The following is a 15,517-nucleotide window of genomic DNA, read 5'->3' on the forward strand; positions in this document are numbered from 1 at the left end:
TCATTAGTAGATTTCAAAAACTTTAGCTTTGTGTTATTTGTTGCCTTTGGTAGAGTGTATCAATCGGCAAAAACTAATTCTGCTGTTACATGTTTTGTTTTGATATTCAGTGTATCCTTTAGTTGACTTTGAGTTAAACTGGTGAACAGAAATGAATATTATTGTAGTTGCTAATATATTGGAGCAGTAGCATATTGATTGATTTATAATTGTGGCATTCTTCTGTGTTCAATAAGCCCAGTGAATTGATTGATTTCTAACTCACTACATGTATGTAGACAAGACTATATTAAAATTTCTTGATCTTTTGTCAGAAAATAAGCAATTGAAAAGCATTCTTTATATTCTATTATTCAGTTTTAAATCTTAGCTATTAGCCTACATGAAGTGAAGTAGTTTTACTTTAAACTAAATTACTCCCTTCACCAAAGCTAAGGAACAGTAAAAAGGCAAATTAGTGGCAGTTTAAGGTCTTGAAATGTATTTTAGGCTTCATTCAGTTCTTTGAAAGGTAATAAATAAACCCAAAAATCAGTAAGCCACACATAAAAGACTTGCAAGTAGGAAGGAGACCTGTTGGAAGAGGGGATGGGAGAGAGAAGATTTAGGCTGAAGGAAAGGGCTAACAAAGAGCTGGAGAGATAATGACTGACACTTGGTGCTCTGGTGAGTCTTTGAATGTGACGGATATTCAGAGAAATCTAATCAGGGTCCATAAGAAACAAATCACACTTAGCCATCTCATAGGAATGTTCATCACAAGGTCCAGGAGAGAAAGAATATTAAAGCAACTCCACGAAATGATGCATTTCTTTTAATGGGGCATCAGTAAAACTAAGAACTGGCTTTTAAACTTCAATCTTGGAATCAAAGACAATGTCTGTAAATGTCCCCTGACCCCCCACAAAAAAGTATTCCAGAGTATAGCCCTCAAAGGTAAAATTTTTTAGCAAAGACTGAGTGGATGGACTGAGTTATGTAGGCACCAAGAGAAATAATTAGTGGAATTTTAGACAGAAGGAAAACAATGCCAAAAGTTTTGCAGAATTGTGTCAAGAAGCAAAAGTAACAGTAAAGGTTAAGTGGTACATCTACACAATGGAATATTACTCAGCTATCAAAAACAATGACTTTATGAAATTCATAGGCAAATGGATGGAACTGGAAAATATCATCCTGAGTGAGGTAACCCAATCACAGAAAAACACACATGGTATGCACTCATTGATAAGTGGCTATTAGCCCAAATGCTTGAATTACCCTAGATGCACAGAACACATGAAACTCAAGAAGGATGACCAAAATGTGAATGCTTCATTCCTTCTTTAAAAGGGGAACAAGAATACCCTTGGGAGGGAATAGGGAGGCAAAGTTTAGAACAGAGGTAGAAGGAACACCCATTCAGAGCCTGCCCCACATGTGGCCCATACATATACAGCCATCCAATTAGATAAGATGGGTGAAGCAAAGAAATGCAGACCGACAGGAGCCGGATGTAGATCGCTCCTGAGAGACACAGCCAGAATACAGCAAATACACAGACAAAAGCCAGCAGCAATCCACTGAACTGAGAACGGGAACCCCGTTGAAAGAACCAGAGAAAGGAATGAAAGAGCTGAAGGGGCTTGAGACCCCATATGTACAACAATGCCAAGCAACCAGAGCTTCCAGGGACTAAGCCACTACCCAGAGACTATACATGGACTGACCCTGGACTCTGACCTCATAGGTAGCAATGAATATCCTAGTAAGAGCACCAGTGGAAGGGGAAGCCCTTGGTCCTGCCAAGACTGAACCCCCAGTGAACATGATTGTTGGGGGGAGGGTGGTAATGGGGGGAGGATGGGGAGGGGAACACCCATAAAGAACGGGAGGGGGAGGGATTAGGGGGATGTTGGCCCGGAAACTGGGAAGGGGAATAACAATCAAAATTTAAGTAAGAAATACTCAAGTTAATAAAGATGGAAAAAAAGGGAATGTTGACCAGGTGTTGACTGTGGAAAGTGAGAATCATGTCTTCTTAAAATTCACAAAAACCAATAGTGCAAAGGCTGAGGAATGACGTAACGAAAATGGAGAAGAAGTGTGAAACCTATTAAAAATGAAAGGAGCTGGTGGGACACTCCTTAAATCTCAGCACTGAGGAGGCAGAGGCAGGAGGATCACTGGTTGGGTCATGGCTCTCTTTGATTAGGCTATCGTGTTTGTCACACGCATTGTATTTATTTTGTCTTATTAATATGTAACAAACAAAATTGTCAAATTTTTACAAGAAAATTACTGTTGCATCTGATAAATGCTGTAAAATGAGATTTAAAATTCGAAACTGAAAAACATAAAATATGACCAATCACATCGATTAGATATGTATTGTAAAGTCCATTTAACTTGTTGAATTATTACAAATGTTCACATGAGAATAAAATAAATGTATAAACTTGTAAGCATAGTGGACATACCAAAAGTCATCTGGGTGACAGTAACTCTGACTAGGCTATGACATCCAAAATTCAAAAGGACACTGGAAGAAGAAAGAAATAACAAAACTCTTCTATAGACACACATCGGCATGCTCTTTCTCTTTTTAAAGGCAACCAAATTCAGATATGTGTACGTGATATATAATGAATCGCTATGCTAATGCAATGTAGTCCAATTTGAAATGGAGTCTCAATGAGTTTGAGAACACAGTGATCTACATGGCGAGTTGCAGAACAGGCTAGGCTCCAGCGTCGCACCCTATCTCAGAAGAAACCTGAACAAAGACATATATAGTAAATTTCCCTAAGGCAAAGTATTGAAAAATTTCTGCTTGAGGTCAACCATGAGAGAAGGAGTCTCCCCCTGGCTACTGCTGTGATTCTATTACCAATCCAAACCACAGGAATCAGCCAAGAAGAAGTGAAAGTCATGACCATTGGAGCAGAAGAAATAAAAACTATACTTTAAATGATGTAATTATACACATAAAAATCATGAAGGCTCTGGATTAAGTCATGAATGGCAGTAGACGTAAGGTCAACAGCATTCTGTTTACATGAAGGAAAATGAAAAGTTCAGATAGTATTTAAAATTTCTTTCAAATATGTAAATATCTAGAAACAAATGTAACAGGAGACTTGTATATCAGGAAATTCAAGCATTATTGTGAAAAGTATAAAGATCTAAATGAATTGAGGAAGGAATGCACAATGGTCACTCTTGGAAAGACTCCATGGTTGAAATGTTGCTTTCAAACAATCAATGGAAATGGTAAAATCTTAAACAAAACTTCAACAATCTTCTTTGTGAATTTAATGGGCGGAGTATATATACTATGTATGTCAATGCAAAGAAATATTAATAAGTTAATACAAAATGAAACTGAGTATACTATAAAATAGTGTGACCCATGGAAGAAAGACTTCGTGACACACACACTTCATTGAATTGCATTTTCTGCTCTGCAAAAGTTCTACAAAGAAAATTAAAACAAAGAAAAACAAACAACAAGAACAAAACAAGTTGTGGACCAGGAGAAAACGCTGGCAGCAGATGTGCTTAATAAAAGACAGCCAACCGAAATACACAAAAACTTTCAGGACTCAACAGTAGGAAAACCATATCAAGTGAAAGGTGTGCCAAAGATCCTAGCACTTACCAAACAAGACTCCGAGATGGGGATAAGTGCAGGGGAAGAGACTCCACATGACTGTGGTTAGGCAGGAGCACGTTCGAATAATGAGACACAACCATAAGGCAGAGTGGCCAGACTCCAGTATACAGACACCACCAACTGCTGCTGAGGATGCAGGGCACCAAGAACCCTCGCTCATGGATTGCAGGGATGGAAATGCTAAGGTCATTTTAGAAGATGGTTTGGCAGCTTCTTGGAAAATCAAACAAATCTCACTATCTCGCCCCACAATAACTTTTCTTATTATTTATAAATGAGCTGAAAAGTTGAGTCCATATAAAAACTGGAATAGGGATGTTTATTGCAACCTATTACAAAATTTGTCAAACACCTGGGCGTGAGCAAGATCCTTCGGTGAGTGAAACTGAGAAGGTCCGCCTTCATCTCAACACGGAATGCTGCTCAGTATCAAGATGAAATGAGCCACCAACTCATGAAAAGGCATTGAGGAAACTTAAACACATATTCATCATGGACGCCAAGCTGAAAAACTCTTACTTTTAACATTTAAGAAGTCCAAAACCAATCAAACAGTAAAGACATCAATGATTTCCAGAGATTCAGGAAAGGGAGAGAAATATAAATAGGTTTTGATGATTTGGGGTCAGGGGAACTATTTTGCTGGACTCTAAAATGGATACATGTCATGGTTAACTAATCACATAATATATATTAGAGTGCCTAGAGAAAAGCCTAACCTCAGTGGCAGATCAGGGAAAATGCCTTAATGTTGAAGCTCGGAAAGAAATGTACCACTCTGGAGGGGATGGATGACAGTGAGGAAGATGGTGTGCAGTCTGCAGGGTTTTTGCACCTTTACATTTTTTTTGCATGGATTTAAAATTCCTCAAAAATCATCATTTCGGAAGAAAACTTACCCTGAAGATAATGAAACCTATTATGGAGAAGAAAGAGAATGCAACATTAGTTACTATTCAAAGACAAATGCAATCTTAAGGCTCATTCTTGATCCCCTGACTTAGGGCAATTGTGGAAACTCAGAAACAGTGGGGAATGGCTTATCTTTTCAGTGCAGAATGCAAAGGAAGTTGGGAAGATATGGGCCCTAATCTTGTGCAATTGATTTTTATGTCAAGTGTAGCTTTAAACGTGAAAAATAAAACAAACATTCAAAATGCATAAGTGTATTTTGTGACCTTGGTGACAGAGGAAAAAAGTCCTACTCAGAAATGGAAAATATTGACAGGACAGACTAAATTAAAATGAGTAACCTTTGTTTCATAAACAGTATAATAAGGTTAAAAAAGGTGTAGATTTAAGAAAATTATTTACAATATGCATAAGCAAAAAGAGTGATATACTAAGAATATAGATTCTTCTGCAGACCAACAATCTTCCAACAAATGTCTTATAGTAAAATGTACAAAAGAACTCATCATGAGAATGCATTTGAATGGGCAATAAACACAAGAAATCTTTTATACTTTCATTAATCACCAGGGAAGTGCTAATTAAATGTACACTAATTAAATATCCACGGTACCTGGAGTGGTTAAAACTGTAGAGACAGCATCAAGTGTTGGTTTGGATCATGGAGCAACAAGAATTCTCAGGCATGGCTGTGAATGGACTTCATACCACTGAGTGCACTGGGCAAGCGTTCTACAATTGAGCTGTATTTTTATCCCTAGCTTTTAAAGAAAGACAATGAATATATATATACATATATATATATATATGTCCCCTCAAGCCTTGAGCTTGTGATATAATTGGTGTGCCTTAACAGAGATGGGACTACAGGGAGGAACCACCAGGAGCAGCTCTGTACCTCACCTGCATTTGAAAACTCTTTCACAGTGCTGGCCAAGGCTAAACATATTTTCACACTTTGACTCACAGTGAAAATTTCTAAAATATATACAAATAGGAAGCATGAAAGATTGTTCATAACAGTATTCAAAATTCAAAGTGTTGGCACACACCTTTAATCCCAGTACTCCTGAAGTAGAGGCAGGCAAAAAAAGGAAAGTCAAGGTCGGTCTTCATTGTGAGCTTCAGGACAGCCAGAACTGTGAAGAGAGACAATGTCTCAAAAACGCAAGCCTGGAAAACTCCAATGTTCCTCATATGGAGTATAGGCAAAAAATAATAGCACAAACGTATGGAGGAATGAAGCAAAACAAGGAAACAGGATATCATAGATGAAACTTACCCAAAAGACTAACAGGAAAATACCATGGCAGAGAAATATGCTACTGGTTTTTACTTTATAAAAATTCTAAGAAAGGCAAAATATTGTATCGTAATAAAAGATGATATAGTTCCTATAAAGAGAGTAAAAACGAGTGAACGCTATTTATCCATCTAGATTCTGCTTATTGAGCTATAGTAACTTGGTGGTTCTTGTGCTGTACACTTAAGATTGGTGCCCTTTGTAGATTTTATGACATAGAATTAATGTATTCAAAAGTCTTCCTTAAAACCAATATTCCATCTTGTTCATTTAAAAATTTTGCCTTTCACTGAAAATTAACTCAACAAATGTTGGAATTTCCAGGTGCTAAGAACTTGTCAAACATTATAGTAGATACTTCACTGCAGGGCTGGAACTAATAACAAAGTGGATTGCAACACTAGAGTAGGACACACGGTGGCGCTGCAGTCTAAGGATTTGTATAACAAGGGGCTCCCAGGATGCCTAGGACGCCATTCCTGGGAATCAGAAGGTAGACATTTACATAAAAACTCCTGAAAGCAATTCAATAAGATTTATACGAGGTTATTTCACCAAAAAACCTTTGTGATTGAAACCGACAAGATTTGGAAGAAGCAACTCCCTCTGGATAACATCTAAACAATGGAGACAGCGCTAGCAAAAACACCAGAGAAAAGGCAAGTCATTTTCCTTGCTATATTGTTGCTTTTGTGGGAGTCTGGCTCTGAGGCAATTAGATATTCCATGCCAGAAGAAACGGAGAGTGGCTACTTGATAGCTAACCTGGCTAAAGATCTTGGGCTCCAGATTGGGGAATTGTCCACTAGAGGGGCACGAATCCATCACAATGGTAACAAAGAGCTCTTGCAGCTTGATGCAAAGAGAGGGAATTTGCTGCTGAAGGAAAAACCAGATCGCGAGGCACTGTGTGGGGCGACAGAACCCTGTGTGCTGCACTTCCAGATCATACTGGAAAACCCTGTGCAGTTCTTTCAAACCGACCTGCAGCTCACAGATATAAACGACCACTCTCCAGAGTTCCCTGACACAGAAATGCTCCTAAAAATTCAAGAAAGTGTCCAGCCAGGGACTGTGTTTCCTCTGAAGGCAGCTCAGGACTCTGACATAGGGAGCAACGCTGTTCAGAACTACACAGTCAATCCCAACCTCCATTTCCACGTCCTTACTCACAGTCACACAGATGGCAGGAAATACCCAGAGCTGGTGCTGGACAGAGCCCTGGATAGGGAGGAGCAGCCTGAGCTCACTTTAATCCTCACTGCTCTGGATGGGGGTGCTCCACCCAAGTCTGGGACAACGACGGTTCGAATTGAAGTCGTGGACATCAATGATAACGCTCCCCAATTTGTACAGTCGCTCTATGCGGTGGAGGTCCCTGAAGATAGTCCCCTCAATGCCTTAGTTGTCACAGTCTCTGCCAGAGACTTAGATACTGGGATACATGGCAATGTAGCCTACTCTCTGTTTCAAGGCAGTGGAGGTCTTCAGCCATTTGTGATAGATGAAATTTCAGGAGAAATTCGCCTTAAAGGGGCATTGGATTTTGAGGCAACTCCATACTATAACATGGAAATTGTAGCCACAGACAGCGGAGGTCTTTCGGGAAAATGCACTGTGTCTATACAGGTGGTGGATGTGAACGACAACGCCCCTAAACTCACCATATCTTCGCTCACTCGTTCCATCCCAGAAAATGCTCCTGAGGCTGTAGTTGCTGTTTTCAGTGTTTCTGACCCAGATTCTGGCGATAATGGAAGAGTGTTGTGTTCTATTCAGAATGAACTTCCATTTCTTTTAAAACCCACATTCAAGAACTTTTACACCTTAGTGACAGAGAGCCCCCTGGACAGAGAGAGCAGAGCTGAGTACAATATCACCATCTCAGTCTCAGACCTGGGCACACCCAGGCTCACAACCCAGCACACCATAACAGTGCAGGTCTCTGACATCAACGACAACGCTCCCACCTTCACTCAAACATCTTATACCCTGTTTGTTCACGAGAACAACAGCCCCGCCCTGCACATAGGCACCATCAGCGCCACAGATGCAGACTCAGGCTCCAATGGCTTTATTAATTACTCACTGCTACCGCCCCATGACCAGCAGCTGGCCCTCGTCTCCCTCATCTCCATCAACTCAGACAATGGGCAACTGTTCGCACTCAGGGCGCTGGACTATGAGGCCGTGCAGGCCTTTGAGTTCCACGTGGGCGCTACAGATGGAGGCTCACCCGCGCTCAGCAGTCAGGCTCTGGTGCGCGTGGTGGTGCTGGACGACAATGACAATGCGCCCTTCGTGCTCTACCCACTGCAGAACGCCTCTGCGCCTTGCACAGAGTTACTGCCCAGAGCAGCGGAGCCAGGATACCTGGTTACCAAGGTGGTTGCTGTTGATGCTGACTCTGGCCAGAATGCCTGGCTGTCATTCCAGTTGCTTAAGGCCACAGAGCCCGGGCTGTTTAATGTGTGGGCGCACAATGGCGAGGTACGCACCGCCAGGCTGCTGAGCGAGCGTGATGTGCCCAAGCACAGACTGCTGCTGGTGGTCAAGGACAATGGAGAGCCTCCACGCTCTGCTAGCATCATGCTGCAGGTGCTAGTGGTGGATGGCTTCTCTCAGCCCTACCTGCCTCTGCCAGAGGTGGCGCTCAACCCCACAAAGGAAGAAGACATGCTCACACTCTATCTGGTTATTGCTTTGGCTTCTGTGTCTTCACTTTTTCTCTTGTCTGTGCTGCTGTTCGTGGGCGTGAGGCTGTGCAGGAAGGCCAGGGCAGCTTCTCTGGGTGACTGTTCTATTCCCGAGGGACACTTTCCAGGCCACCTGGTGGATGTCAGCAGTGCGGGAACCCTGTCCCAGAATTACCATTATGAGGTCTGTCTGACTGAAGACTCTGGGACCTCAGATTTCAAGTTCATGAACCCTATCATTCCCACCAGTCTCCTTCAGGACTCCTAGCTAAACTTCAGTGTCAGGAAGATCTACGATTGTATTAACCGAATCATAATTAATGTCTTGGTTATAATTTTTCTTTTTGCATCCAATAATCTTTCCTTGAGACAATATATTTCTATGTTGATTTTTGCTTATTTTATCAATTCAATCTTAATGCATTATTTTCTTTCACTAATTTGAGAGGGGAATAAGTAACTTTGTTGTGTTTCTATGGTTATCTGACATACTGTTTTTAGGAATAAATTTCTTCTTCTGCTTTTATAACTATGTTTTGGAATCTACTCCCCTCAAATTGTATCATGTTGAGGCTATGCATGCATGTAACTTGCTAAGTAGTGTTTGTTTTGTTTTTAACTTTCACTGCTGTGCTTTAACTGTGCTAAGTACAGTGTTCATTGGGACATTTCAGAGGTGTGCATGCCACGCCATGATAACGCTCACCTAATTACCACCTTCTACGATCGCACTGTTTTCTCCCCATCAGCCTCCTAAAAGTCACAGTTTTCTTTCATGTGCTTCCTGTGTTAGCATGTGATAAATTCTTCCGATGCCCAAGTAAAGCAACTAGACTGTGTGTGTGTTTTTTTTCCTCCCACACACACCTATTATATATATATATATATATATATATATATATATATATCTGATTCAATGTGAACATATGATACAGTCATTGACATATTTTACATGTTTTGTAGACAAACTGAAGTACCATTTAATTTATCACTTTTACTTACTATTATAATTACTATTTAAGACTTTATTTGCGTTGGGGATTTAGCTCAGTGGTAGAGCGCTTGCCTAGGAAGTGCAAGGCCCTGGGTTCGGTCCCCAGCTCCGAAAAAAAAAAAAAGACTTTATTTGCTTGTATACAAGCCTAAATTGATACAAAAATGTCCCAGAAATAACCTTTCCTGACCTAGGGCATTGTAAGTCAGAGTATGATTTCATTTTGCATGAGCAGACATTTAGTGAGGCATGTGTTTCAGTAATAAGTTCATTTGTAAATCCTGAATGTAGACGAGAGCACATTAAACTGTCAACAGTGTGTGAAAGTGAACCGCTTTTAGGTGTTTTAGTCTTTTTATTATTAATGCTCACTTGCCATAAATGGGTGACTTGGGGCAAATATTTTTGTTGCTTCCTATCAGTAGCTTCTTTCCTTCCTATTTCAATCTGTTATGATGTAGAATTATTGGGGGATGAAAACTGTCAATCCACATCAGTATTCCACCTACAATATACTAGTTAAATGGGATGCAAATATAGGAATTAATAATGGAGAAAAACCATTTTTAATTGGGAAGTTTAAATTTTCTTCAACTAAAAGTAGCATGTGGAATCAAACAATACCACATAACATGGCTATTTTGTGTTAAATAAATAATGACTTTCATATGATAAACCATCAAACCATTATTTCTTGGTTAATTATATTTAAAATCCATTTCCATATTTTATTATCCAGATAAATCTATCAAGAATTTGAATGTATTGTTTAAAAGAAAAATATTTGAAATTACTAAAATTTGAAAATTGTTTCGGAAACTCTGGAAAGGCAAGAATTTAATACTGATATGTTCTCAAACATTAATCAGTGTAGTTGAATTGCTATAGCCACACTTCAGTGGTTACAGGAGCAGAGGAACTACCTTTGATGCAGAAAGCTCCTTAGTACCAAAAATTGTAAGTAAATGGTAATTGAACACATGAATCCAAAATAATCAGAAAAGCATCCTTCCAGTTTTAGCCTAAATACTTCGTATGAAACACTTAGTTGGATTTTCATTGTTTTATTCTCATCTTTATTTTTTGGGAAATTATGTAATTCATACAGGACAATTATTTTTAAGAGGCACTACATCATATGATATCAGACTAAAGTTGGAAGGACTAATTGCTGATGATACATTTACATCTTGAAAACAACACGTAAGATGCTATCAGTAGGGTGCATTAACGTGCTCATGTGAGTACCCATGTGTACGCATGTGTTTGTGCACATGTGTGTGCATGTGCCTGTGTGAATGTGTGTGTATGTGTCCATGTACTTGTGCCTGTGTGAATGCAGGTGTGTGTACATGTACCTGCGTGTGTGTGTGTGTGTGTGTGTGTGTGTGTGTGTGTGTGCGTGCACGCAAACCTGGGGCCTACAGCATACATGCTCCAGATCCTATTAGTAATTTAATTTTTGGATGGCCTATATCCACTTGTTTAGAAAATGAACAGAAAATGTCCAATCCAAAAAGATAATCTGGACTGCATTTGAAGACGGAGAACAATCAGTCTTTATTCAATGATATTTTTATTTCCTAGCAGTTGGAAATCATTTAGCCAGTTATTTGAATTGCTTTTCAAAACTATTGCTATTACTTATTTCTGAGAAAAGTTCTTACCTAGTTCTCTCTGTGAGGCCTAGGCTGGCCTCCAAGTCTGCTTCTGAGGTCTTGGATCATGACTGTACCACCATGCCTGGTCCTCAAGTCCTCTTATATGGATATTTATTAAATACATGAATCAAGGGAGGTACTCTATGCACAGCATTAACCATCTCTGCTTTTCTGGCCATTTACAAGCAGCAGCCTAATGCTAATAAAAGAGATGACTTCGTCTATCAATTCTTTAGTGATAAGGTCACTAAAGTACAAGTTGACATAACTGATATTTCAATGTTTGAAGAAGAAATGAAATTAATTGAACATGAGCCCCCTCACTACTAAATAGATTCAGTAGACTTTATATAGCTCAAAAACGCTGTTTGCATTTTATTCGTAATTAAGCTATTGAATAATTAAATTGAAATATTTAGGAAACGAATAATTCTCTTGAAAATTAAAGATTTATATCAAAATTGTCTACACAGCAAGTTTCAAAAGAACTATCCATATTCAGAAAAGAGAACAAGTATTGGATTTTATTAGAATACCTCCAGTCACTATGGGGCCAGTTTCCCTGAGAACTCAGAGAACTGTAAAATGATACATTAATTTCTAATTTAGTTGCATAGTGAGCTTATTTGTGACTTTGATTTTATGGATGGGAGAGATTAAATACAAGATATTTTTTGTTCATCTAATTAACTCTCAGGAATCTATATTTAAATTTCTTGGTTCCTAGAGTGTGTTTCTATTGACTTTGGTTACTCTTTAAAGTATCAAAATTAAATAAAAATTTAGAGATAGAAATTCACTCATTAACTTTCAAAGCATAATTCTATATATGATATACTACCCTAATTTTACTACAAAAACATCAATTCGGAAAATTTAATTATTTCCTTGAAAACCCACAATCCAATTTTATTTTTATTGGTTATTTTATTTATGTACATTTCAAATGTCATCCCTCTTCTCAGTTTCTCCTCTACATACCTTCTCTCTATTCCTCCCTCCCCCTGCCACCTCAGGGCCCTAACCTTCCCCTACACTGGGTATTCGATCCTCCACAGGACTCAGGAGCTCCTGTCCCATTGATGTCAGATAAGGCAATCCTCTGCCACATATGCAGCTAGAGCCATGGGTTCCTCCATGTGTACTCTTAGGTTGGTGGTTTAGTCCCTGGGAGCTTTGGGATATTTGGTTGGGGGACATTATTGTTCTTCTTATAGGGTTGCATACCCCTTCAGTTTCTTCAGTCCTTCCCCTAACTCTTCAGTTGGGATCCCCATGCTCAGTCCAATGGTTGACTGCCTGCAACTGAATCTGTACTGGTCAGGCTCTGGCAAAGCCTCTCAGGGGACAGCTATACCAGGCTCCTCTCAGAAAGCAATGTGATGGATCCCTAGATGGGGCATTATCTGGATGACCTTTCCTTCAGTCTCTGCTCTACTCTTTGTCCTTGAATTTTCTTTTGACAGAAGCAATGTGGATTAATATTTTTGAGATTGGTGGGTTGGCCCCATCCCCTAACCAGAGGCCATGCCTATCTACAGGATCTGGTCTGTACAGGTTCTACCTCCCCTTTGTTGGATATTTCAGCTAATGTCATCCCTGTTGAGTCCTGGGAACATCTTGGGATCCTGGCATCTGGGACTTTCTAATGTCTGCCCTCAGTTCCTCATCCCTCACTGCTAAGCACCTCTATTCAAATTCCTAACCCTCTGTACTTCTCCTCCTCTCTGCCCACATCTGATTTTGCCCCATTTTCCCTCCTACCCCTTTATCCCTGCCAGATCCCTCTCTCTCACTACTTCTCATGATTATTTTCTTCCTCTTTCTAAGTATGACACTTTGGTCTTCCTTCTTGAGTTTCATGTAGTCTGTGAATTGTATAATGGGTATTCCAAGCTATCTTGGAAAATATCCACTTATCAATGAGTAAATACCATGCATGTTCTTTTGTGACTGGGTAAACACACTCAGGATGATATTTTCTAGTTCCATCCATTTCCCTATGAATTTCATGAAGTCATTGTTTCTGATAGCTGAGTAGTACTCCATTGGGTAAATGTACCACATTTTCTGTACTCATTCCTCTATTGAGGGACATCTGAGTTATTTCCAGCTTCTGGCTACTACAGATTAGACTGCTATGAACATAGTGGAGCATGTGTCCTTGTTCTATGCTGGAGCACTTTTGGATATATGCCCAGGAGTAGTATAGCTGTGTCCTTAGGTAGAACTATTTCTAGTTTTCTGAGGAACCACCAGACTGATTTACAGGATGGTTGTACCAGCTTGCAATCCCACAAACAGTGGAGGAGTATTCCTCTTTCTCCACATCCTCACCAACCTCTGTTGTCAACTGAGTTTTTGAACTTAGCCATTCTGACTGGTGTAAGGTGGAATCTTAGGCTTCTTTGGATTTGCATCTCCCTGATGACTACAGATGCTAAACATTTCTTTAAGTGTTTCTCAGCCATTTGGTATTGCTCAGTTGAGAATTCTTTGTTTAGCTTTGTACCCCATTTTAATAGGGTTATTTGGTTCTCTGGAGTCTAACTTCTGGAGTTCTTTGTATATCTTTTATATTAGCCCTCTCTAGAATGTAGGGTTGGTATATGAGTGTATACATAAGAGACCCCAAAATATCCATGAGAAAACTCCCACCACGGAAAAACAACCTCATCAAAGTGTCTGGATATAAAATTTAACTCAAATGAATAAGTAGCTTTCCTTTATGGGCTGAGAAAAAATTAGGGAAACAACATCCTTCACATTAGTCACAAATAATATAAAGTATCTTTGTGTGACTCTAATCAAGCAAGTGAAAGGTCTGTATGCCAACAACTTTGAGTCTCTGAAGAAAGAACTCAAAGAAGACCTCAGAAGATGGGAAGATCTCCCATGCTCATGGATCAGCAGGATTAACATAGTAAAAATGGGCATCTTACCAAAAGCAATCTACAGATTCAATGCAACCCCGATCAAAATTTCAACTCAATTCTTCACAGAGATAGGAAGAGCAATTCTCAAATTCATCTGTAATAACAAAAAACCCAGGATAACAAAAACCATTATCAACAACAAAAGATTTTCTGGGGGAATCATCATCCCTGACCTCAAGCTGTACTACAGAGAAATGGTGATAAAATCTGTATGGTATTGGTACAGTGACAAGCAGGTAGATCAATAGAATAGAATTGAAGACCCAGAAATAAACCCACACACCTATGGACATCTGATCTTTGACAAAGGAGCTAAAACCATCCAATGGAAAAAGACAGCATTTGGGGGTTGGGGATTTAGCTCAGTGGTAGAGCGCTTGCCTAGAAAGCGCAAGGCCCTGGGTTCGGTCCCCAGCTCCAGAAAAAAAAAAGACAGCATTTTCAACAAAGAGTGCTTGTTCAACTGGCAGTCAGCATGTAGAAGAATGCAAATTGATCCATTCTTATCTTCTTGTACAAAGCTCAAGTCCAAGTGGATCAAGGAACTCCACAGAAAACCAGATACACTGAATCTATAGAAGAGAAAGTGGGAAAGGACCTTGAACACATTGGCACAGGGGAAAAATTCCTGAACAGAACTCCAATGGTTCATGATCTAATCTTAACAATTGAAAAATGGGATCTCATAAAATGGAAAAGCTTCTGTAAGGCAAAGGACATTGTCAGTAGGATAAAATGGCAACCCACAGATTGCCGTTTTTAATTTTAATGCTTTTTAATCCAATTTCAATGCTTATAATTATACAATAGTTTTGTTATGTTTAAAGGATTGGCCTCTTGTAGTAGGCTCAGAACAAACCCAGACACTATATTCTTAGCACACAGAAGATTACCCCAAAGGGGCAAGCAGTGCTGGGGCTGCCTCTGGATTGGGTAAAGGTTAACAGAAAGCTGCAGGTGTTTCTGTTGGAGTGGATTTTTACAGGGAAAAGGGGAAGAACTATATATTGGCATGAGTTGGTATGTTCTGATTGTACTTACCCAAATAATGAATCTTGATTGTTAGACCTTGATATTTTGTTTCAGGAATGAGTCAGTAGCCAAATAAGGAAATAGACCTGGGAGGCTAGCTTTATGAATGTAATCTAATGGTTTGGCAAAGAATTACCTTAAGTTATAATTCCAGTCAGAGAAGAGCCTAGCTATATAGCCAAGGTTTTTGTACATGTATTTCAAGTCTCAGTATTATTTCTGGGAACATGGGACTGGGAGACAGAACTGGGACTAACTACAACAATGCCCTTTGTTATTCACACACTTAGGAACTACAGTATCTTCCCACTGCTCGTTTGTCATGCTA

At 39.5% G+C, this 15,517-nt stretch overlaps 1 protein-coding gene across 1 annotated transcript; it reads left to right on the forward strand.

The window, feature by feature from the left end:
* Positions 1-6,494: 6,494 nt before the first annotated feature.
* Positions 6,495-8,834, forward strand: Pcdhb8 (protocadherin beta 8). Its single transcript, NM_001014779.1, has one exon. It carries the CDS (start codon positions 6,495-6,497, stop codon positions 8,832-8,834), a length of 2,340 nt encoding a protein of 779 aa, NP_001014779.1.
* Positions 8,835-15,517: the final 6,683 nt, after the last annotated feature.

Source organism: Rattus norvegicus, chromosome 18 (assembly GCF_036323735.1).
Source record: "Rattus norvegicus strain BN/NHsdMcwi chromosome 18, GRCr8, whole genome shotgun sequence".
NCBI classification, from domain to species: Eukaryota; Metazoa; Chordata; class Mammalia; order Rodentia; family Muridae; genus Rattus; species Rattus norvegicus.